This window comes from Zalophus californianus, chromosome 10, assembly GCF_009762305.2.
Source record: "Zalophus californianus isolate mZalCal1 chromosome 10, mZalCal1.pri.v2, whole genome shotgun sequence".
Taxonomy (NCBI): Eukaryota; Metazoa; Chordata; class Mammalia; order Carnivora; family Otariidae; genus Zalophus; species Zalophus californianus.
In genome coordinates, this window is record NC_045604.1 from 5399320 (window position 1) to 5424456 (window position 25137).

Here is a 25137-nt window from a genome sequence, read left to right on the forward strand (position 1 = left end):
GGAGGAAGGAAGGAAGGAAGGAAGAAGAAGAGAGAGAGAGAGAGGAGAGAGAGAGAAAGAAAGAAAGAAAGAGAAAGAAAGAAAGAAGAAAGAAAGAAGAAAAAGAAAGAAAGAAAGAAAGAAAGAAAGAAGAAGAAGAAAGAAAGAAAGAAAGAAGAAAGAAAGAAAGAAAGAAAGAAGAAAAAGAAAGAAAAAGAAAGAAAGAAAGAAAGAAAGAAAAAAGACTAGTGTGTGCTAATATGGAATAAGGGCTAAGAACGGAAAGAACAAAGCCCAGGACAGTGTGTATCACATGCTACCAGTTAGATAAAGAAAAAATGTATACCTATATGCTTATATAGTTATACAAAAGTTCCAAAAGGAAATATGAAATACTTATCAGTGGCTGCCTCCAGGGAGTAAACTGGATTGTTGTTTTTGCTGCATACTCTTTTGTACTGCAGATTTCTGTTTTTAACCATAAATGTGTATCATTCTTTTGATATATTTTTAAGTGCTTAAAATGCCTCTACCATATAAGCTTCCCATATTTACCCCAAAGAACTTCTCTCCTCGCTGTCAGGTCCGGATGCAGAACAACCATAGTACCTCTCCTCTCCCCGCAGCTGTGGCTCAGCCCTATCCCCCTGCCTGTAAGTTGTGCTACCTTTGACTTATATTCATGATACTGTAGTGTACGTTTGTGTCACGTGCACCTGGAAGCCCATGTATGTCCTTTAATGTTGTGCTTCTGCTGTCATACTTTCCTGCACGTGTCCTATGGAGTCAATATGTCTTCTGTGTCCTGTAATGAGTACTCCTAGGGACCAACCAGTGCTTCATACACAGCAGAAGCTTAACTACTGTTTCTTCACTGGGTGGTCATTGCATGGATAATCATCCTCGTAAGGCATTATTACAGAAGTTCAGTGAAGACATATGATAATGTACATTATTACACTCTAGAATACAGCATCCCCAAAAGCATAACTGACCAGTTCAAGATCTACACAACTCAGGATGCATGAAAGGCCAGGTCAATGGTCAGTGTCTCTGGTGTTCATCTGAACTGTTCCAACTCCCATTGTTTCCTGCTCCCTCTGCTCACCAAACTTCTGACTCTGGCACTGAACTGCCAGTACGTGCCTTGGAGACCCCAGACTCCTTTTGTATATGTTTTCCTGGTTTTTACCCTTGACATCGGCTCCAAAATGTGGTCTGTCCACACTTGTCTCCAGGAGGAAACCAGCCGGCCAGTCAAACAGCCCCCACGGGAGAGGGATCAGGCAGGGCATGAGCAAGTGCAAGCTGTGGCTATCCCCCATGAGACTGAATGGCCTGTGATCTGGGGATTCTGGGATCATCTGCTCCAGTGTGAACAAGGCTGGGAGACCCTGATGGCTTGCAAGGAATCCAGACCCCTCTCCAGTAGGAATTAAACAGACATGTGTTTATTGATGGGCACAAGTGCCCTTTGGCTGCTATAGAGAGGAAAAGTACAGAATATGGAAGGGACACATAAATTTAACTCAGAAAAGAAACTTAGAATGCCTCTGAATAACAGCATAGTTTTATATTAAATTCATATGTTAAATACAGAATGGGGCAATTGAAGAACCAGGCTCCATGCAATAGCCACTGTTGGGGTCTCTGAGTAGGACCTCTTCCAGTTCACACTCACCCCTTTCCTGGGCGCGGCCGGAGTCTCAACTCTGGTCCCCACAGCCTCGTGGAAGAGTCTGGCCTGAGGACTGAGGGGAGCCCAGCAGAGTGTCCAGTTTCCAGCTGCACAGCCGGCTGAGCCCTTCCTCCAGCATATGCCCTGGGGAGCGCTCATCAGGACTCAGAACTTAAATAGAATATGGTTTCCAATTGTGAAGAATTTGTGAAGAAGCTCAAGTAGATTTCTAATAATGTGTTTTTGTAAATCATATATCATACTGTAGGCAAAGCTGGTCTCACTGTCCAATTATCAGGACAGCAATGGGCTCAGGGTGATTTTTCCACTCAGAGATCAGCTTGCTTTGCCCCATCTACTCTCATTCCTGCCCATTCTCCCTCGTGACCTAGTGGCCAGAAGTAAAGGTGTAATATGCGGTAGGGAAGTTTTTCCTCTGTATTCGAGGAAAGCCTAGACCCAGCCCCGTTGGAGGAGCAGCCAGCCGCTTACAGCTACTCAGTCCTTCCTCACAGAGGGGGCGCTGTTTCTCTTCCTCTGAGTCGCCATTATCTTTCCTCCCTCTTTGGAAGATGGGCCTGGGCAAGGGGAGGGTCTAGAAATGTGGTCATTCCAGATTAGAGAAGAGGAAAGATGAGTAACACATTAGAAAACCAGGGGAAGGGATCTTGATGCTAATAATAACAGCATCCTGCATTTGCATAGCACTAGATAAACTTGCTGTGTGGCTCTGGACTTGCTTTGTGGTCTTTTATGAACTACCCAACCTGTCTACCCATTCTCATCCAGTCTATAAATTGAGAGATATTATTTAACAGTCTTGCTCTTATTAGCAATCATTTTCAAAACAAGACATAGACGATAAACGAAGTCCCATGTCCTCTCTAGACTGTGCACCATTCTGTAGACTCATGTGGTGTCATCCATGGCGCTGATTCCCAAAGCAATGCTGGGATGTAAGAGAGAACAGCTGCAGCAGCTAGGAATATATGCAGAAGTTCTCCAGCTCCCTGCGGCTCAGTCGTGCAGGGTTCTGGGCTTTGAGTCGCCTCTTTCCAACCTGCGGGAGAAAAGAAGAACTTCAGACCCTCTCCCGCTAGGAGATCCTCATAGCAACCTTGAGACGTATGAATTATTACCCCCATTTTACAGATTAAGAAAATGAAGCTTGAAGTGAAATAACTCAGGGCCAACAACCAGTATGAAGTAAAGGAGGAGTTTGAAGCCAGTTCTTCTGGCTCTAAGTCCAGTGTTTTTTTAACATGACCCGCCCTAGATTGCTTTGGCCCACACAGTGCCCTCTGCAGCCCGAGGCTGTCCCGTTGGCTTTGATGTGGGCCTGCAGCCGAAGCACCAGGGAATCCCAGTGGGCCCCATCCACCTTCTCTCTCGTGACCCCCGGCAGCGTCTTTATTGGACCACAGGTGGAAGCTAGTGGGTGGGAGTGCCCTCCGTGCCTTAATTTCTCTGGGTATAAATGGGAAGTATAATTATACCTACCTCATGGCATTCTATGAGGATTAAATGAGATAATTCACATGAAGCCACTAGCAGGCTACCAAATACATAATACACCCTCAAAAACTGTTGAGTCCCTATTTGCCATTCCCTAAATGGTCTGACGGGACTCAATTCAGCCACCAGCCTCAATGGTCACTTTACAGTGTCCATTCCAGCAGCAGCTTAAGATTACCTATGCCCCAGAATGGTTCCCAATGACTTGCTAACTTTAGAAAATCATTTAGATTTATTTATCCTCCCTTCTCTGCACCCTCACCCCACACACCCTTGGCAAAGAGAGATGTCCAGTGTAAAGCCCACAGCTGGGGAACTAGCTGGAGGACAGCCCTAGTTTAAAACTCAAGCTCCCCAATAAGAGTCCAACCCTAACACATGCTATGACCTTGAATTAGACCCTTGCTTTCCTTGGACCTCAGTTTCTTTGTCTCTAAAATGAAAATGTGGATAGGAAGATCCCTCGGGGGCGCCTGGGTGGCTCAGTTGGCTAAGCGTCTGTCTTGGGCTCAGGTCATGATCTCAGGGTCCTGGGATCGAGCCCCATGTTGGGCTCCCTGCTCAGTGGGGAGTCTGCCTCTCCCTCTGCCCCCTCCCTGATTGTGCTCTCTCTCTCTCTCTCTCAAATAAATAAAATCTTAAAAAAAAAAAGAAAAGATCCCTAAAATCTCTACAACTCTGAGACTCTATGCATAGCTTTTTCACGAGTGTTCAATTTCAAGGCTTTTCTATGGGCACTGAACCCATTCAGTAGGAGCTCCAGAATCTTACCTCTTCGTAGATGGTATAACTGGAGGAAGAGCTCTGGTTCTTCTTCTTGGACTCAGACTGGAAATACAGAGGGTTAAGAGTGCTTAACTTCAAGTCAGGAAATGTCCCACTCCTCACTGATATGAGAGGCCCCAAAGAGACTCTGGGCCCAAAAATAATCCCTGAACCTACAGCCAGGGGTGAATAGAATCTCCTACCCCGAGAGTAAATAATGGGGTTTATGGTTTCCGGAGAAGGCACAATACATACTTGTGTATGACATGACATTTCTGAACCCAAGTCAGAGGTTGGTATCCCACACCCACATACCTCTCAGATCCACACATACACACATTCCCAGCACACACACACACAACCCTAGTGTAAGCACTCTGGCACACACATCCCCTGTCCCTGGCGAAACCCTAGAAACATTGGAATTCAGAGGTACTCTCAGTGGTAGGTAGAGTCTCCTTAATAACAAGCATGTGACCGTGGTGCCCATGACCATCCATTTGGCCTTGCATTGCAGCATATAACTTAAATATAAATATCTCTCACGGTGGAATCTTAAGAGATTGAATGACATATTGGAAGGAGGGTGAATAAAAAGTCTGAAAATCTGTTCTAAACCTCTCCCCCATTTGATCTTGACCTGCACGCACTCAATACTTCCACAATTCGGCATATTCCCAACTTCCCATACTACCACGTTAAGTTTATGTCTTCGTACTGTGGCTCCAGCCTTGGAAATACCATTCTTCCAGCCAAGGTGAAAAAAATGACCATGGGCACCAGGTCCACAAAAGAGCTGTGAGCTTAGCTTGGAGTAGGATTTGAGGGGACTGTGATGGGTTGCTTCAGCCCAGAGGCCCCCACCAGCAGATGACTGGCCAGAACCTTTATTTGGTTTTCTGAAAGTCAACATTGTGTCTCTCTAGGTCTGGGCAACTCCTCTGGCTCTGGGCCATATTCCCCCACCTTGGAAACCCCTCTAGTATCTCTCGCCGTAGCCTCAGCTGGCCTCCTAAAGACGGCGTGGTCTCTCTGTACAGAGCACCACCTTTCTGTCTCTGTCCTTGTCCCATAGGAACTCCTAGAGGCTCCTTTAATCCACTGTTCTCTTAGTCTCAGAGCTGTTCTTTTTCTCCAAACAGAACCAGAAAGGCACTTCTACTTGGCCCATTAACATTTAAATACCGCCATCTAACCCAAGCTGCTCAGATACACACAGTGGAAGTGCACACACCCTGTGCAAACTCATGCGCACATGCAAAATTCACATCTGCATCCACACCACCCCCTGGAGAGGGAGACTCACCTTCCAGGAAGGCTGTACCAATGCATATAATGTATTTGTTCCTTGTGATGTAGGAGCAGAAGACTAATGAGAAAAGAAATAAAGTTATTTCAGAAGCGTAGATCCAACAGAATCCTAGGGAGGGAGGTCATCTCTTCCACCCCTCCCCCCAACCCTGCCCTGACAGAAGCTCTAAGCATTAGTGAAAGGAACCCTGGACTCAGGAGGTCAGACAACCTGAATGCTCATCCCCGTCTGTCAGTAAAGGTAGCATTATTCTGTACATGTATTCTCCGCAACCCTTATAATACACCTACATGAGAGGAATGATCATCATTTGCCCCATTCTACAGATGAGGTTCCAAAGGGGTAAATAGCCCAAGTCAGACAGTATATTCACAGTAGAAGTGGAATTTAAGCCCCAGACTCGCCAGAGGTCTTTCCTCAATACCTCAGTGCCTCCCGCTGGCAACATGACTGCCTTCTCTGCACCTGAACCAGGTGTCCTCAAAGGCAGGTAGCCATCCTTCTTCTAAGAAGCTCTAGAGGAGGAGGTTCCTCATTCAACATCTCAGTCTGAGATGAGCTCTTCCTTGCATTTATTCAGATTCCTCATGTGGGAATCCAATGTGGATAAAGCCAGAAAACTAGCAGGTAACAGTCACTCCTGCATCTCTCTTTAAGGCTCTTGGACTTTGACCCACCATCAGTGAATCACATTATCTTATAGGGAACAGGAGGAGACAACCCCCAACTTGGGAATCCCAGAGTGGCTGTGAGGGCTGAGCACCTCCCTCCCACCCTCCCCCCTTCTTCCTCAGTGCCTCTCTTCTTTCATTGTCCTCCCTTCCCTTCTGTCCCTTCACTTTCTCCTCTTCCTCCTTCTCTTGATCTTTCTCTGAAGCCTACCACCACTCCTCTGCCTGGCAGCTTAGCCACCAAATTGAAGAGGTTAGTGCTTCAGGACTTAAGTCTTTAAAAAAGAGAAAAAGAAAAAAATTGTCGTATTTATCAGAAATTTTTCATCACTGGCCACCAGGAGGCAGTGTTTCCCTTGAGACAGATGTCCCAGCCTGGGTTATGGATAATGTCATTTTAGCTGTCAAAATTAGAGGATGTTTCTCCAGTTCATGGTAAATTTCTATAATCCAAGAACGTTCAAGTCAGGAAGGGGGCAGGTGGAGTGGAGGCTTCAAGAAGCCCTTTAGCTCAGCTCTGCAACCTAGAGCACATTAGTTAACCTGTGTCTGTCCTCATCTGCGAAATGGAGGTTGTATTAGACCCACTTCATGAGGCTGTTTTGTGAGATTCATTAAGAAAGTAGACATAGTAAGTACTTAAAAAATGTTATTGTTGGGCGCCTGGGTGGCTCAGTCAGCTAAGCATCTGCCTTCAGCTCAGGTCATGATCCTGGAGTCCTGGGATCGTGCTGCTCAGCGGAGAGTCTGCTTCTCCCTCTCTGTACCCCTCTCCCCTGCTTGTTCTCTCTCTCTCTCTCTCTCTCTCTCTATCAAATAAGTAAACTTTAAAAAATTGTTATTGTTAAGGCATTGTAAGATAAAAGAGAACAACCAGATACATCCTTTCCTGAAAACAGATATAATAAGGAGCCGAGATTAAAACAAAACAAAACAAACTATAAGGGCCCCAAGTATTGGAAGTAGCAGGGGGAGAAAACAGAAGCGGAGTCTCCTGACGAGTTTCCTCCTCCTACCGGCTGTCTGGGCCACACCTGTTGCCAGGCATATGGAGGGAAAAAGAAAACCTACATCAGACTTTCCAGCTCTGTTCAGCTCTGCCAAGACGCTCCAGAGCCACACAGATCTTTTCAAACAATTTAATGCAGCTGAGGCCACACTGTCTTTTAGATTCTAGGAGCACCAAGCCCTTATTCTGCCATTCAAGAGTGTGAGCTTCTGGAAGGCATTAGGAAGCCCCATAGACAGGCCTGGAAAGGATTCGAGAAACTAGCGTGGTACCTGGGACAGGATTATGGAGTAGATGGTGCTTCCTTCTCCAGGGGGATTATGCCTCTGCTCCTGCACAAGAAAGAGTAAAGGGGCACGTGGTCAGATGGCTGTGTCTGTCCAGATTGGGATTGGATGGGAAGAGACACAGCAAACAAGAGGGGCTCCCAGAAGCTGGCGAAGGAGGTGGTCATTCGTCACCCCAGGATGGGGAGCCACAGTAGAAAGAGCGACTCACACTGGAGGAATTAGTGTCACGTGCAAGGAACCACCCATGTATGAAGGGATTGCACCTAGTGACCCTGACCAAGGGGGCTCCCATCACTGGCTTTACTTTGGTAACTTAGAAACTTGCCTTTGCGAACTTCTCAGCCAAATTTGCCACATGACCACTGATAATGGGCTGAGCCCTGAGTGGGGCTGTGATCTGAGCCTTGAAATTCAGAGGCTTTCACTGTTTTAAAGCTCCCTCTCTAGATCGAGCCTTGGTGGCCAGTTTGCCCTTGGCCTCAAGCCAGTCCCCAGGCAGCTACAGAGCTGGGGGAAGCCTTGGACCCGAGGCCAGAGGCTGAGAGACCATGCCCTTCCTGTTCCCTTCCTGCCCACAGCAGACTGAGCAGGGAGAAGCCAGCAAGGGATGAGGCCACGGAGGGAGGAGCTCCTGAGTCAGAGGCAGAGAAACAGGCCTGAATCCCCACAAGACTTCTTATACTCTGACTAGTTATTTTCTACTCTCCTCCTGCATTTACCTAACCTAAAGCAATCTTCATTTTGTGGGAGGAAAGGCCATTCGTCACGAGCATTTGGGCTTCTAGCTATAGGTAGATGCACTTGCTCTCAGGAATTTGTCCCAGGAGCTGTTTCACATCCCAATATTCCACTAATGGGGCAAGGAAACAGGCTGGGGAAACGGCCCTGATTCCTGGTTCCCACTGAGCCCAGACCTGAGGGAAGAGGCTTGCCTGTTCTACAAGGCCTCACACGTGTGATAAAGCAGGCGATCCCACCGTGCCGCCTTCCCGCCTCACCTCCTCGGGTGGAGGACCAGGAATGCCGGTCGGAAGCAGGCCCTTCCCACCCCTCCCGGCCTCCCCAGTTAGGCACTGCCTTTCCCCTAGGCCTGTCCCCACTTCCTGCCCTGCTGGGGCCGGGGGCGGGGCAGAGCCGTGGGGGGCATCCGGCAGCGGCTCTGCAGTGCCCTCCGCGGCTACAGCCCTGCACGCCAGGCCGAGGCAGCCACTCCCCGCAGACGATGGCGGGAGAGGTTGTCAGCAGATTCTCGGAGGAAGCCGCTCTGGCTCCTTGACTCTGGGTTAACCCGGTTTCTCTCTCTAGCACCTCAGCTGGACTCAGGCCTCCCCCCAGAAAGTTGGGAGCGCAGACCACTGCGCTAGCGACGACACCATATGCTTTGGCAGGTCAGGCTGGCATCCTCCGCAGCCACGGCAACAATCAAGGGACCCAAAGAAGTAAACTTGGCCGTGCAGGGGCCCGAGACAAAAGTCTTTTGTGGCCAGACACAAAAGACAAGAATGCTGGATTCTTCTTGGGGCTTAGTGCCGCTGGGAAGATGGGGCGGAAACAGGGCCACCAGGGTGCCGTCTGGGGAGAGAAGAGCCGCATTCTGTCCACTACTGTGGGCGTGCTGGGCTCCAACCTTCCCAGCAGCTTCCCCCTCGTGTTCTGCTTTTCCTCCACAGCCAGAGCTAGGAGGCTGCTGGGGAAGACAGACGGGAGGGCTGAGGATCACTTTGAGAGGGCGCTTGTGTGGCACCCTTTGTCTCCCTGCTCCTAATGGCTCTCCTCCCCAGAAGCCTCTTCCAGGCTAGTGGAGAGAGACTCCAGCCCCTCATGTACCGTACCTGATTACTCCTGTTTTGCACGGTGTTGACGTCTTCATAAACTGTCAGAATTTCCCCTCGGCTGGTCTCTGTAGGAGAAAAGCAGCAAAGACAGAGCTGCAGAGACATCCAGAGGGTATCCTGGCCAGGCTTCTGCTTCTCACAGTTCCACCTCCACCCCAGATGGCCAAGACCTTGAGAAAGATTCTAGAAAGGAGGCGGATTAGTGCTCTCCCCAGGATGCCCACAGACCACAGCAGCAGCAACCACCCGACATAGCTACTCCATCGGGCCGGGCTGTCCCCCAACAAACCAGCCACCAGCAGGCAAATCTGCACATCGGGCTGTAAACATGCCGAGGACCCCCAGAAGGTATGACCTGGGAGAAAGGGCCCAGCAGCTTTCCCTCCCCCAAACATGCACACGCATGTCCCAAGCTCCAGAGGAAAAGCAGGTGCTGTGCTCCCAGGCGCATGCCGCTGGGGGTGTCAGGTCGGGCAACAGCACCTCCTGGGGACCCTTACTCACCTGACTGCTTCCTCCTCCTCCTCCACACACAGAAGCAGGTGAGGGCACCCAGGAGCAGCGTGATTAGAAAAATCACAATGATCATCATAAAGCTCACAGAGGTGTATTCTAGGGACATGGAAAGCACGAGGCCTGAGCTTTCAGCCTCTCTCTCTCCTCCCTTCCCGCCTGTCTGCTGCAGGACTTGTTTCAAACGCGCACTCCTCTCTCACGTCCCATTGACTGCACCATCAAGGTGTCTCTCTCTACAGTTGGGTGACTTCCCCAACTGATGCTAACAGCATGGGTACCAATATCTGACCGGCCTGGCTCTGTGACCTTGGGCAACTTCCTTAACCTCCTGAGCTTCCATTTTCTCACGTATAAAAGGAGATGGTGTTATCTACATAAGGGAGTGGAGCATATGATCTAATACATGTAAAGCATCCGGCACAGCAAATGTGACATCTACCCATTGTTTTGTTAACTCAGCAAAACATATCGCACCCACGCTGCGCCAGGCAGCCCTCCCCTCCCCTTCCTTCCAGTCCTGCCACCACTGATCTTCCTCATTGGAACTTCTACATTTACCGTCTGTGTCACACCTGTGGCCTGATGTGCAAGCCCACTGACGAGAGGGTCAGGGAAAGGAATTACGTGTTCCAGATGTTAGCTGGTGAGGCTCTTCACAAACATCACCTCATCTAATCCTACCAACAATCCTGGGAGTTACCTATTATCATCCCATTTTACCCACGAGAAAAACTGAGGCTCAGAGAAGGTAAGGAAGCTGCCTGAGATCACAGAGCTAGTGAATAATGAAACCACAGCTGACATGACCCAAAAGCCAGTGTCCTTGTCACTCCAAATCGCTTCAGCTCGCTGGTTTCTTTTTTGCCTAGGAACGCCTAGTTTTGTTGCCCCTATTTGGCCGTAAGTTCCTTAAGGATAGGGACATCAAGTAGGTTTTTCCCTGTAATGCCCATGCTGACGACACATTAAGTCTAATCTTATTGGATTTATTGATCCGATAAAAATTGGTGCAAACTTAACTCAAGGTAACTCTTAGGATGATTGGGGAGGGTATGTGCTATGGTGAGCACTGTGAATTGTGTAAGACTGACGAATCACAGACCTGTACCCCTGAAACAGATAATACATTATATATTAATAAATAAATAAAGATAGATAGATGACAGATGATAGATGATAGATAGAGAGATAGATAGATAGATAATAGATAGATGATAGATAACTCTTAGGATGAGCATAAGCAATAAACCAAGAAACTCTTCCAGGAACCCCTGTGAACATCCTCCCATGACCTAGGGCACCGTGTACACCACAGTTACCTCTTGGGGAACTACATGGCTTGGAGGAGTTATCCTTCCTTGGGAGGAGGAAGCAAGTCTCCATCAGTCTCTCAGAGGAAGAAAGTGATGATCAGCAGCCGTGGCAGGGCTGTGACCCACCAAACAGCTAAACATTCCCTACATGAAAGAAAAACTAGCATCTCCTAGGAGATTCTTGTTGGGGATAAAATTCTTCCCAGACTAAGATAGGCCTGGGCCTATAACATAAGGGAACTGTGTGCCCAGAGACCAGGACCACCCCAGGGAGGGGCAGCAAGGCGCTTGAGGAGGCAGCCAAGGGATCTTATACCCCAGTATCTCTGGCATGAGACTGATTATGGGGTCCAACACTTTCAGCCCCTATTAGTCCAAAGTGCTCCACTTACGCTTGTCAACACTCCGACAGCTCTGGGTGAAGGTGTGGTTTACCCAGCTGACTGGGTTGCTGACATTGCAGGTGTATATGTCCAAGGCACTGACATCAATCTGTTCCTCCAGTTTGCTGAGATTGCTTGGTGTCTGGATCAACTTGCTCCCTCTATACCAAACATAGCTCACATTACCACCTCTGGAGACCGAGCAGGACAGAGACACTTGGCATCTCCCTCCGTCCAGGACCTTCCTCTCCTCCACTATTTCAAGTGTCCCTACGTGATCTGGAAGCAGAGATTCTGATCAGAAAGGCACTGGAAATAAAAGCCCTGCAAGAGTCAGAGAGGCAGGCTGAGCTGTCCTAGGGACTCACCAAATACAGAAACCTGGAACTGGTGATTCTTAACTCTCCCACTGTCATCAGTCACCTCCAGGAGGTAGAGGCCACTGTCGTCCTGCTGAGCTGTTTTGAGGAGAAGAGTTAAATTCCTTTTTATAAAATCGAATGTCTTTTTGAGATGATTAGAAGTCCAAGTTTCAGACCCATTCTTCCAAATCACTATCACGGAAAATTCTGAACTTGAGTGCTTCTGCATCTTCCATTGAGCAGAGTTTATGTGCTTTGTCTGTGTCCTGGGAGGCAGTAACGAGAGTTGGTTTCCTGAGAGTCCGACCACGCGTTCAGGAGAATCTAGGGATTCTAGAAAAGAGAACACAGGTTGGAGGCGGCAGGAAGGGTGCCAGCCCTGAGCATTGCAGGCAGTTGGATGTGACTTCCCTTGAGCCAAGAGGAAGGAGGCATGTGTGAGGAGACCGGAGCCTAACAGAACCTGAAAGTGTACTTCCCTTGGGCCTCCCCCTCCCCAAGCTCCATGCCCCTCCTCTGAAGGAGCCCACCAACCAGTAATGATAGCTAAAATCTCCTGACTTCTTTCTGTGGGGCAGCAGGTTTTAAACACTTCATATAAAGCTCATAAAACACTTTTATATAAAGTTTTATGAAAACATTTTAACCATGTTTCACTATATGTCTTAACGATGACCTTATGAGAGTTTTATCCCTGTTTTACAGGTGAGAAAACTGACTGGAAAGAACTGAAAAGTAACCAGCCCAAGTTACATAGCAAGAAAGATGAGCTTGAAATCCAGTCAATTTGGCTGTAGAGGATGAGTTCTTAACCACAATGTTATAAACACTGTATCTGACGTGACTCCCTCCACGCAGGGCTGAGACAACCACCAGTGGCCAGTGGTGACTCTGGAAATTCTGTATGGCCAGACCCAGTAAGATGAACCCTCCAAGTTCCCTTCATAGCTCCCTCCCCTGTCCTCCCATAGAGCTAGATTCATAATCCTCTCTTGAAGCACTTAACACATCAAACGTGGGTCATTTCTCATTAATGTTTGCCAAATTTTTAGTCACTAGGAAGTCTCCACAGCCATCACTCCCTTAAGAATAATTAGAGAAAAATAAAACTACATGACCGTGAGACCTCCCTGCATTTGTCCTCTCTAGAGATCAAGATGTGTGCTAATTAAAATGAGGGTGTGACATAGAGCTACTAGTTTTTGCCTCCCCTAGGAAAGCCCAGTGCAGTCAGTAAAGAAAAATGGAAGCTCGAGTGGCCATCTTTGGCAGGGAAGCTATGTGGCATGGCCACATAATAAATGTAGGAAATAAAAAGGTCTGCCAGGGAGGGTCAGAAAGAATTTGGAGGAGAGAATAGGAGATGGGGATTGTTATATGAACAGATCTGTTAAAATAGAAGAGGGGGATTTTTAGATATCCGGATGCATTATAAACATGCTCACTCCCAACCACACCTTCACCCTGGCATTTCCTCAGGAGCCAGAGTAAATAATTAAAGAAACTATTTGGTTGATAGATTGTGTTTCTTTGATCTTGACAGTCCAAAGAATAGATTGTGTTTCTTTGATCTTGACAGTCCAAAGAATAAAACACATAGTGTTCTGGGGCACTTGGCTGGCTCAGTCAGTAGAGCACTAGATTCTTGATCTCAGGGTTGTAAGTTTGAGCCCCACTTTGGGTGTAGAGATTACTTAGGGAAAAAATCTTTAAAAGCAAAACAAAACAAACAAACAAAAAACACATAGGGTTCCTATTCATATTCTTAGGATTTGAACTGGCTCTGTCCATTGCCAAACCAGAAACAGAGACTGTGTCTTTGTCTCCCATGGTCCTATATATGAGAACAGGCCAAGAGGTGCAATCAAGCATTGCACAAAAATCCTGAGAACAATCCCCACTGGTTACAATCCCCAGTGTAACCAGGGCCCCAAAGAGTTGGGGCCTCAACCAAGACATGGTTCCTGATGCCAGAGAATTTGTGATCTGAAAGCAGAACATACTTTTATTCCACAGCATACACTTAATAGTTGAGATAAGTAATCATCTAAAGAATTCCTAATTCTGATCATGAAGACCACATTAAGACATGCTAACCAACCCTGCCACTGAGAATAACCAGGAAAAAAAATGGGCAAAATATAAAAGCTTATTGCTAAAGGAATCGGGGAGCTAATAAAGCAGTGAAATATTATGGGGCTAAGATCCGGAAGAAGGAAACTCAGAGAGGTGAGACCAGCATTTTTGACTCCTAGTCCCTGGAGGCTCACAATAAACTCAAGGAACTAAAAGAACACAGAGTTCAGGGATCTCATGTTAAGAAGTGGGTATACTGGGACACCTGGTTAAGCATCCAACTCTTGATTTTGGCTCAGGTCATGATCTCAGGCTTGTGAGATGGAGCCCACATCAGGCTCTACACTCAGCATGAAGTCTGCTTGGGGATTCTCTCTCCCTTTCCCTCTGCCCCTCCCCCCTGTCTCCCTCTTTCTCTCTAATAAATAAATAAAATCTTTAGGGGTGCCTGGGTGGCTCAATTGGTTAAGTGTCTGCCTTGGGCTCATCATGATCCCAGGGTCCTGGGATCAAGCCCTGAGTTGGGCTCCCTGCTCTGAAGAGTCTGCTTCTCCCTCTCCCTTTGCCCCACCTCCTGCTTATGTTCTCTCTCTGTCAAATAAATAAATACAATATTTTTTAAAATAAAAATATAAGTTATTCTTGGAGAAAAATAACATCAACATGAGCATTAAATTATTTCTAAAATTTTCATGCATAATGTCCAAAACGAAATAAAAAACAAACAGGCATAAGGCGAGGAAACATGTTCAAAACTTAAAAGAAAAAATAACCAATAGAATTAGGCTCAAGGGGCACCTAGATAACTCTGTAATTATGTTTCAAGGAATTAAAATTAAAATTAAAATTAATTTAATTTAAATTTAAAGTTTGAGAATTCCAGCAGAAAATCAGTGTGATAGAATGCAAAAATGGGGACACCTGGGTGGCTCAGTAGGTTAAGCATCTGCCTTCTGCTCAGGTCATGATCCCGGGGTCCTAGGATTGAGCCCCACGTCAGGCTCCCTGCTCCACAGGAAGCCTGCTTCTCCCTCTCCACTCACCCTGCTTGTGTTCTCTCTCTCACTGTGTCTCTCTCTGTCAAATAAATAGGGTGGGGGGATGGGTTAGCCTGGTGATGGGTATTAAAGAGGGCATGTTCTGCATGGAGCACTGGGTGTTATGCACAAACAATGAATCATGGAACACTACATCAAAAACTAATGATGTAATGTATGGTGATTAACATAACAATAAAAAATTTAAAGAAAAAATGCAAAAATGGCCATGCCCCTTGCAATGTGACTTTGTAGCTCCACCCATCCTCGAGAGATGGAGCTCACTTCCCCATCTCCAGCAACTGGGCTGGCCTTCTGAATACAATGCAGCAAAAATGACCTTGTGCCACCTGGGTGGCTCAGTCAGTTAAACGTCTGACTTCAGCTCAGGTCATGATCTCAGGGTCCTAGAATTGAGCCCCACCTCAGGTTCTATGATCAGCCAAGAGTCTGCTGCTATCTCTCTCTCTCCCACTACCCCTCATCCTGCTTGTGCTCTCTCTGTCTGTCTCTCTTTCTCTCAAATAAATAAATAAAATCTTTAAAAAGAGAGAGAGGGGGGCGCCTGGGTGGCTGAGACCTTTGGCTCAGGTCATGATCCCTGGGTCCTGGGATCAAGCCCCATGTCAGGCTTTCTGCTCAGTGGGGAGCCTGCTTCTTCCTCTCCCTAGGCTGCTATTCCCCCTGCTTGTGCTCACTCTCTGTCAAATAAATAAATAAAATCTTTTAAAAAAAAAAAAAGAAAGAAAAGAATTATACAACAGAGGATTAACAAGCCATTTTTTTATTTCATAAAAAAATCAAATGGACCATTTCCTTACACCACACACAAAAATAGATTCCAAATGGTTGAAAGACCTAAATGTGAGACAGGAGTCCATCAAAATCCTAAAGGAGAACACAGGCAGCAACCTCTTCCTAGAAACATCACCAAAGGCAAGGGAAGCAAGGGCAAAAATGAACTATTGGGATTTCATCAAGATAAAAAGCTTTTGCACAGCAAAAGAAAGAGTACACAAAACCAAAAGACAACCAACAGAATGGAAGAAAATATTTGCAAATGACATATCAGATAAAGGGCTAGTATCCAAAATCTATAAAGAACTTATCAAACTCAACACCCAAAGAACATATAATCCAATCAAGAAATGGGCAGAAGACATGAACAGACATTTTTCCAAAGAAGACAACCAAATGGCCAACAGACACATGAAAAAGTGCTCAACATCGCTCGGCATTAGGGAAATCCAGATCAAAACCTCAATGAGATACCACCTCACACCAGTCAGAATGGCTAAAATTAACAAGTCAGGAAACGACAGATGTTGGCGGGGTTGCGGAGAAAGGGGAACCCTCCTACACTGTTGGTGGGAATGCAAGCTGGTGCAGCCCCTCTGGAAAACAGTATGGAGGTTCCTCAAAAAGTTGAAAATAGAGCTACCCTACGACCCAGCAATTGCAGTACTGGGTATTTACCACAAAGATACAAATGTAGGGATCTGAAGGGGCAACTGCACCCCAATGTTTATAGCAGCAATGTCCACAATAGCCAAACTGTGGAAAGAGCCAAGATGTCCACTGACAGATGAATAGATAAAGATGATGTGGTGTGTATACACACACACACACACACACACACACACACACACACACACACAATGGAATATTACTCAGCCATCACAAAGGATGAATACTTACCATTTACATCGAAATGGATGGAACTGGAGGGTATTTTGCTGAGCTAAATAAGTCAATCAGAGAAAGGCAATTACCACATGATCTCACTAATATGTGGAATTTAAGAAACAAGGCAGAGGGGGCGCCTGGGTGGCTCAGTTGGTTGAACGACTGCCTTCGGCTCAGGTCATGATCCTGGAGTCCCTGGATCGAGTCCCGCATCAGGCTCCCTGCTCAGCGGGGAGTCTGCTTCTCCCTCTGACCCTCCCCCCTCTCATGTGCTCTCTCTCTCTCTCTCTCTCTCTCTCAAATAAATAAATAAAATCTTTAAAAAAAAAAAGAAACAAGGCAGAGGATCATAGGGGAAGAGAGGAAAAAAATGAAACAAGAGGAAACCAGAGAGGGAGACAAACCATAAGAGACTCTTAATCATAGGAAACAAACTGAGGGCTGCTGGAGGGGAGGGGGTGGGGGGATGGGGTAACCGGGTGATGGACGTTGTGGGGGAAGGTTATGGGGTGAAATAAGCACAGGGTATTATGTAAGACTGATGAATCAGAACTATACCCCTGAAACAAATAATTAAAAAAAAAAGGAAAAGAAAACATACTTCCACACAAGTTAGCCTATGCTGAGTGAGAGATGGAGGAGGCTCTGACAAAGTACTGGCTTGTTCAGAGAGGAGAGGCCACAGCAGATTCCGGTGGTCAGGGGAGGCCCTGGCGCTGCCACCACTGCTGTCGCTACCGCTCAGCAGCTTTGGGGCCCCTCTTCCCGTGGTTAAGAACAAATGGAGTAAAACAGTAACTCTGCAGAGGGAGAGCAGAAGTGAGGTGATTAACTCCACTGCCTCCTCAGGAAGAAATGGGCAGCCAGCAGGGAGGGTGGTCAATGAGACAATCTGGCCAGCAGGGAGTCCTGCCCAGCCCGCAGCTCAGGTGCAGGGGCTGCAGCCTCCAAAGCTGTGCAGTGTCCACAGTCAGCTCGGCTAACTCTGACCTGGACTGCTGGTGGAGGAGGGGTGAGGGCTGAGAGCCGGGAGGGGGGCGGGGGCAAGTCTCAGAGCAGTACACTTCCACCAGCCAACAAAAGGATGTTAAGGTTTCTCTCTGCTCGGGGTTGTGCCATCAGGCTTGGGGGAAGGCAGAAGAGGGGCCACCCGCTGGACACTGAATGGATAGAGCCCAGTAAGATCCCAAAAGTGCCGGGGCAGGGCCAGCCCCAGTCAAAGCAAAATCATAAAGTAGATAAAGCACCCTCCATGGCCCACATCCCACTTCATCTCCTCTCTTTCTCCACTTAACCCCACATTGGGGGCTTCACTGGCCATATTGACTCCTCTCCTCGGACAATGCAACCCCCTGACCTCTATCGGCCTTTCTCAGCCCATGCCCCCCCAATTCCCTGTATCAGTTAACTGAATCAGCTCATTTATGCTTTCTCCAAGCTAACAGGTGCATTTGCTTTTCATTTCCCATCCAAACCCTGTGTTTTCCCTACTTCCATCCAGCTGTTCCCTCTACTCACCTTATCTTTCTTCCTTATCCCTATCTCCTGAGCAATTCTGCATCCTTCAAGGCCACATCCCACAGCACTCCCCCACCCCCCACCAGAAGGAATCGCCATTTTCTCAGCTCCCTTTGTGCTCTAAATGGGTCTTGCCTGTCGGTGACACTTCCCTTACAATTGTTGCTGCACATGCTCGTTTTCCTCTGTCTGAAAGATTCTTTTTTTTTAGATTTTATTTATTTATTTGACAGAGAGAGAGAGTACAGGCAGGGGGAGCAGCAGTGGGAGGGTGAGAAGCAGGCTTCCCGCTGAGCAGGGAGCCCGATGCGGGGCTCTATCCCAGGACCCTGGGATCATGACCTGAGCCGAAGGCAGACGCTTGCTTAACCAATCGAGCCACCCAGGCGCCTCTGTCTGAAAGATTCTTAAGGATATAATCAATATGTTTCATCTTTGTTTCATCAACAGAATCTTGCATAGTTCTTGGAACATAGTAAATGCTTAATGAAGTTATTTAATTAATTAATTAATTACTTAAATTCAAGAATGTGTCTCAGCTAACTCCCAGAAACAAGTATACTGTAGGAATTTTGTGCAGAATACCAGAGATGTGGCTCCCTTGGTTTTAGCCTTTGCCTTCCAGGCTCCACACACCTGCACCTTCACTTCCCATTTGCAGGGCCTCAAAAAGAGCCAACAGCCCTGAAGCATCATGGGACTCCTCTCATATACTGCTTGGTTCAACCACTTTGGCAAACAGTTGACCAGCATCCACTACAAGTCTATATACATACCCCATGATTCTACACCTAGAGATATACCCAACAGACATGCATATATGAAAAGTGTGTACAATAGGCTACTAATACCATTATTATAATAGGGGGGAAAAAACAACCCAAAGATTCATTAATAGCAGAATGGATGAATAAACTTCTGTATAGTCATACACCGAAAAACCATGCAATGACCAGGTGCAAGTAATAACATAGATAAATTTCATCAGATGTTGAGCAAAAGAAGCCAAACCTAAGGCACATGCCATATAATTCCCTTTATATACAGGCCAAACTAACCTATGATGTCAAAAGTGAGAACAGTGGTTGTATTTGTGAAAGAGGGAAGAGCTAATGAATGGAGAGAATGTGTGGTAGATACACAAGCATGTTCATTTAACAGTAACACATGGAGATGTATGTTTCTAATTTTCTATGTTTTTCTGTACATGTGTCACGCTTTAATAAAAATGTCTGTTGAGGCGCCTAGGTGGCTCAGTGGGTGAAGTGTCCAACTCTTGATTTTGGCTCAGGTCATGATTTCAGGGGGGGCTATGTGCTGAGTGTGCAGCCTGCTTAAGATTCTCTCCTTCTCCCTCTGCCCCTCCCTGCTCATGCCCTCTCTCTCTCTAAAAATAACAAAAATTAAATTAAATTAAATTTTTAAATATCTGTTTATGAAGACAATGGTCCAGCAAACCCTGGAGTGATTTCTATGGAACCAGTTCCCTCTAGGATGGTGCTGCAGCCCTGAGTTCTCTGAGACCCAGTCTGTCCCCCCGTGCCCAACGACTTCACCATTCACTTTGTTTCAGGGGAGGTGCAGTGAGGAAGAGATACAAATACAGTGAGGAACAGAAACAAATAGTCTTCTTAGAACTTGCGTGGATCCCAGACAGAGTAGTCAGAATCAGAGACTCCTTCCCGAGAAGTGAAAATTTTAACACAGTCTGTAAAAAGAGCCGGTAAGCATGCCTTAGAGCTAATCCATGAGATGCTGCCCTGCCGTTTTGTTTTGTCTGCAGCCCCTGCATGTTCACAGTCTCCAGTGTGTCCTTTGGGGTCCCCTCAGAATGCACAGAGCAAACCTGAATTTTGGACCTGGACCCACTCCTGTGGGCAGCTATTTGAAGGTCCCTGCTTCCCAACACACCTGACCCCAAAATCATCCCAATCTGCTTCTAAGATGATGCCTAAAAAGAATTCATTTATTCACTCAATTAACATTTTGAGTACCTATTGTGTGAGCACTTTGCAGGGCACTAATCACAGCTGTAATTATGTATTGAGTCCTGTGATAGATGTTAGCTCTGTGAAGGAGGGGTCCATGTACTGATTCACCATCAAATTCTCAATACTTAGCCCAGGGCCTGGCCCAAAGGTGTTCAAGCACCATCAGGGAAGGAGTGGGAATTGAGAGGGAGATGTCCCTGTGAAAACAATTAGCATATTTCACATTGTACAATGTCATAATAGGATTAAGTGTCTTGAATATGTGTTCTTTTAAGTTAAAAATGTTGCATTCTCCCAAAGATCCCAGTTATGACAATGAGAAAACCTTCAGAAAAGAGTTACCCATTAAAACTTATCATCTTGGGCACCTGGGTGGCTCAGTTGGTTAAGCGTCTGCTTTTGGCTCAAGTCACGATCCCAGGGTCCTGGCTCCCTGCTCAACAGGGAGACTACTTCTCTCTCTCCCCACCCCCTGCTCGTGCTCTGTCTCACTATATCTCTCTCTCTCTCTCATAAAAAAATAAAATCTTTAAAAATAAATAAAACATCATCTCATCCAGGATTTCCTTTTTTAAGATTTTATTTATTTATTTATTTATTTATTTATTTATTTATTTATTTGAGAGAGAAAGAGCACAACCTGGGTGCAGGGGGAGAGGCAGACTCCCCAGTGAGCAAGGAGCCTGATGCAGGGCTCAATCCCAGGACCCGGGGATCGTGACCTGAGCCAAAGGCAGACACTTAACCAACTGAGCCACCCAGGCACCCCTCATCCAGGATTTTCTCTCTCTTTTTTTAAAGATTTTATTCATTCATGAAAGAGAGAGAGAAAGCATGGGGCAGGGGGAGAGGGAGAAGCAGGCTCCCCGCTGAGCAGGGAGCCCGATGTGGGGCTCGATCCCAGGACCCTGGGATCATGACCTGAGCTGAAGGCAGACGCTTAACGACTGAGCCACGAGGCTGCCCTTCATCCAGGATTTTCTAACTTGCTTTTGACTTAAATAATTAACCAACAAATTAGTCTCTCTTCTTGACTCTGATCACAAAACTAAGTGAAACATAGACCCTGCCTCCAAATAACTGAGTAACATGAGTGCCCATCTGGGGGCACCTGGTATAAGAACTTTCTAAGCATGTTATAGTAGCATACCTCACCTAACGGTGACACATCCCTATAGAGCAACACCACTGTTGACTTCACCTTATGAATGGAAAACTGAGAAACAAAAGTTAGTTAGCTTCCTCAATGCCACAGAGGGAGTACTTGGCTTAAAATCTAGAACAGCTTCTCCCAATGAAACTCGCCAATAGACAGATAAACTCTCACTTTATTCTAGAGGTTGTTTAAAGTATTCATCCATCCATTCATTCAATAAAGGGACAAGATTTACTGAGACTCTAATTGTGCCAGATACTGTTCTAGAGGCTGAAGAAACAGCAGTGAACAAAACAGACAAAAGCCCTGGCCTCAAGGATCTTACATTCTAGTGAGGTAAAGAGGAGCCCAGGAGACAGAAAAGAAAACAAAGGAGTAAACAGGAGAGTGCGTCCAATGGAGATGAAGACCACAGAGAAAATAAGCAGAGAGGGAGATAAGGCATTACAGGATGGCGGGGTTGACAATTTCAGTGGAAGCCATCCCTGAGAAGGTGGTATGAGCAGAATCCTGAGGGGCGGAGGGAGCAGGCCAGGTGGCCAGTGGGGAAGTGGCATTCCAGGTAGAGAAAACTGAGTGCAAAGCCATGGAGTGCAGTGTGCTCCAGGAGCAGCGGGTCAGGGATGCTGAACACAGGGCGTGCAAGGAAGGAGAGAGGAAGGGGAGGTGGGGATCAGGGAGGCCAGATCACGTAGGCCACTGTAAAATGTGTGGCTTTTACTCTGCATTCAGAAGCTTCTGAAAACGCTCGGCAAACCTCAAGAGTGATAGGAGCTTCTTACATATATATTATGCATATTAAATTCTTCAGTAAGCTAAGTTTTAAAAAAAAAGAAAAGGTTTCACTGCCATCATGTGTCCTGATGGGATGCTCTGAAATAGACACAGCCTCAACTGTATAGTAACCCCGCCCAGAAAGCATAGCCCAGCTCACAAACCCGGATTCAGGAGCCTTCCACAAAACAACTGGCTTGTACTCCAAAAATGTCAAAGTCATGAAAGACAAAGAAAGGCTGAGGAGGGTTGTAGATCGAAAGACATAACAAAACAAAACAAAACAAAACAGGGTGCCTGGCTGGTTCAGTCAGTAGAGCACGCAACTCTTGACCTCGGGGTTGTGAGTTCAAGCCCCACATTGGGTGGAGGCCTACTTTAAAAAAATAAAACTTTTTTAAATAAAAAAATAAGAGACATAACAAAAAAAGGACCTAACAACTGAATGTAATACATGATCCTGATTTGATTCTGCATTGGAGAGGGGAGAATGCCATAAAGCACATTATTGGAACAATTGGTAATATTTAGATATGGACGGTGTATTTGATTGTATCAATGTTAAATTTACTAAATTTTGATAATTGTGCTGACATGATATAATATGATATGGGAATGCCCACGTTCTTAGAAGAGTCATGCTACAAAACTTAAGAGTAAAGGGACATGATGCCTGTAACTCACTCTCAAATACTTCAGCAAAATTTTTTTTCTATTTTTTTATTTTAATTTTGTTAGTTAACATACTTATTACACATTTATATGCACATACCTATATGGGGACAAAAAGAAATAAAGCAAATGTGATAAAATGGTAACAACTGGTGAGTCTGGGTGAAGGAAATATAAGAAGTCTTTGTACTATACTTGCAACTTCTCTGGAGCTCTGAAATTACTATTTTAAACTTTTTAATTTAAAAGTTTAAAAATTTTAAAAATAAAATAAAAGTTTAAAACTGAAAACCAATACACAGAGCAGCAGTGTCATTCAGCTTTCAGCAGGCCAGCCCCACAAACACAGGGCGCAGCAGGAAGAGGGAGAAGTTCCCTAAAGCCAAAGCCCGTCAGCCTGTGCCCACACCCTGGCGGGGCCAGCTCCCCCCAGGTCTCCCTGCAGGGGGTGTGCTCAGCCGCGCCCCAGGTGTGGACGTGGGACAGCCCCGTTCTCCTGTCACTCAGTCTCATCTTCTCAGACCGGCTCAACTTCTGGCATCCAGATATTCCCGACTGCTCCCTGTCCTCAGCGCTCTCTGCCTTTCCTTCCCTTGTGTTTGTTACGGAGCTGTAAATACAGATGCGTGTGTTTCAACCGCCGGTCTCCCCCAGTCCTCTGGAGCCTAGACTGTGTCTGGGAGGACACAAGAGTGCCCGCGATGGGTCTATATGGGGCTTCCAACAGGCCCCAGACAAACACTACCCTGGGCCCAACTTTCCTCCCTCTGCACCCAGAGTGTGTCCTCCACTTACTCCCTCACCCTTGATGGCCCTGGAAGAGCCACTGACCTAGAATGCAGACGCACATGTCAGAGCACCCTTGACTCCAGGGTTGGATGAAGGGGGAGCAGCCCTCAGCTGAGATCTCCCCAAGCCGAGTTTTCCATGTGCTCTGGAGCTTCCTGATATGGTCTCCTTCTTCCCCCTTCCCCACCTCCTGCTCCAAGCCAGCATTTCCCTAATAATTTTCAGGTTCGTGTAGCCTCTGGGCTGCTGGAGGCTGCTGGGGGGTGAGGGGCCAGGCCATTCAGGCAGAGTGGCTGTTGGCTGCACGCTCCCTCCTCCTGGCTCAGCTTCTCTGCCTGGGGAGCAATCTGTCAGTCTCTGATTTCCAGAGCCACCCAACTTCCTTAGAGAAACCCAAGCCCAGGGGCCACTTCTCTCTGCTGGTAATCACGCCACATTAGAGAATATTTCCTTTGTCCTTCTTACGGCCAGCAGAGAGGACGCTTTCTCCCCACTACACAGAAAGATAAACTGAAGCCAGTGTAAAGGAGTTTCCCTGCCCCAAGAACAAGGAGATTGCTCAATTGCTGAAGGCATGGCCAGACGCACTTCTCAAAGACCTCCCAACCCGCTGCTAGCCAGTTCTGTCTGACCTAGCCTGTCCAGAGCTGTCAGGAGCTGCTCGTCGTCACGGTGCCAGGCGACCTTGTAAACAGCTGAATCCAGGGGCTCTGGGTTCTGATCTCCCCAGGGGCCATGGCCCCAAGTCCATGCCATCCCCCACCCCATGCCAGGCTGGGCCTCCTTACCTTGGCCCTGATTCCCCTTGAGGAGCAGGAGTGTGAGGACGAGAGCTTGCCCCAACATCCCTAGAGGACAGAGGGGTCGGTCGGCTCCTCGCCCGCCAGACGCTCTGCTCGTGCCCAGGCTCAGCAGCAACCACCCAGCTGGAGGGAGAGGGGGAGCAGAACTGCCTCGCTGTTTGTCCGGCCACAATTTCCTCTACTCAAGGCTGTTCTCAGCAGCTGAGAGCTAACAAGGCCACCAAGAAAGTCCCAGTACCTGGACGTGGTCCTACAGTTCACACAAGCTGAACTTTCAAATTTGGCCTCAAGTGGGCGGGTGCTGAGTTCGCAGTGACTCACAAAACCAGCTTCAAAATCCTGTCCATTGCTCTGCCCCAGTCAGGCTGCCTCATTCAAGGGACAGACATGAAGAAATGTTCCAGTTCTCTCCAACCTACTGGCAATATGGAGAAAGCTGCCAGGAGGCAGGGGGACCAAACAGCCATTATCCCGGACCGTCCCATTCCAACAGGCACTGTGAACGTGGGAGAAGGGGTGGAGGGCGTGTGGGCTGAGAAGTGGAGCCCTAGATAAGTGGGTGAAATGTTGAAGGAAAGGAGCAGGACCCCAGGAAGATCTAAGACCCAGGGATGCTCTGCAAGGTGATAACCAGGTTTAAGCACACGCACCCTGAAACGTCTTTACCTAGATTTGCTTTTGCTCATTCCCTGTCTGTGCTTCTACGCCCCGTCCTTTCCCCTTTTGCTCCTTTTTCCCATAGTAGTTCTCTGCCTTCTCTTGCCTTCTCTCACCCAGACAGCGACCAAACTCATCTTTGCTGCCCTCCCCTGCCCACATTTCAATTCCGCCCTCCACAAAGGCCAGGAAGCTTTGATCCTTCTTATACCCCCACAGAGGGGGAGAGGTGGTGGCACCCCACCATCCCCGGAAAGCATTTGCTTTGAGGCCATACCCTGGGGCCCCCTGACTTGTTCTTCCTTCTGCTTTCCCCTTAGCAACAAATTCTTTCAGTTCCCTTCCGGTCA

At 47.2% G+C, this 25137-nt stretch overlaps 1 protein-coding gene across 3 annotated transcripts; it reads right to left on the reverse strand.

Moving 5' to 3' along the window:
- Positions 1 to 1393: 1393 nt before the first annotated feature.
- CD244 (CD244 molecule) lies at positions 1394 to 24359 on the reverse strand. 3 transcript variants are annotated; one of them, XM_027614156.2, is made up of 10 exons: positions 24116 to 24359; positions 16440 to 16482; positions 11635 to 11961; positions 11276 to 11545; positions 9559 to 9666; positions 9052 to 9119; positions 7202 to 7261; positions 5244 to 5306; positions 3944 to 4000; positions 1394 to 2717 (listed from the first exon to the last, which is right to left on the reverse strand). In XM_027614156.2, the coding sequence occupies exons 3-10, from the start codon at positions 11855 to 11857 to the stop codon at positions 2637 to 2639; spliced, it is 930 nt and encodes a 309-aa protein (XP_027469957.2). In that variant the 5' UTR covers positions 11858 to 11961; positions 16440 to 16482; positions 24116 to 24359; the 3' UTR covers positions 1394 to 2636. The 3 variants fall into 3 exon arrangements, with proteins under 3 accessions (XP_027469957.2, XP_027469955.2, XP_027469956.2); XM_027614154.2 differs by lacking the exon at positions 16440 to 16482; XM_027614155.2 differs by lacking the exons at positions 9559 to 9666; positions 16440 to 16482.
- Between the last annotated feature and the right edge of the window lie 778 nt (positions 24360 to 25137).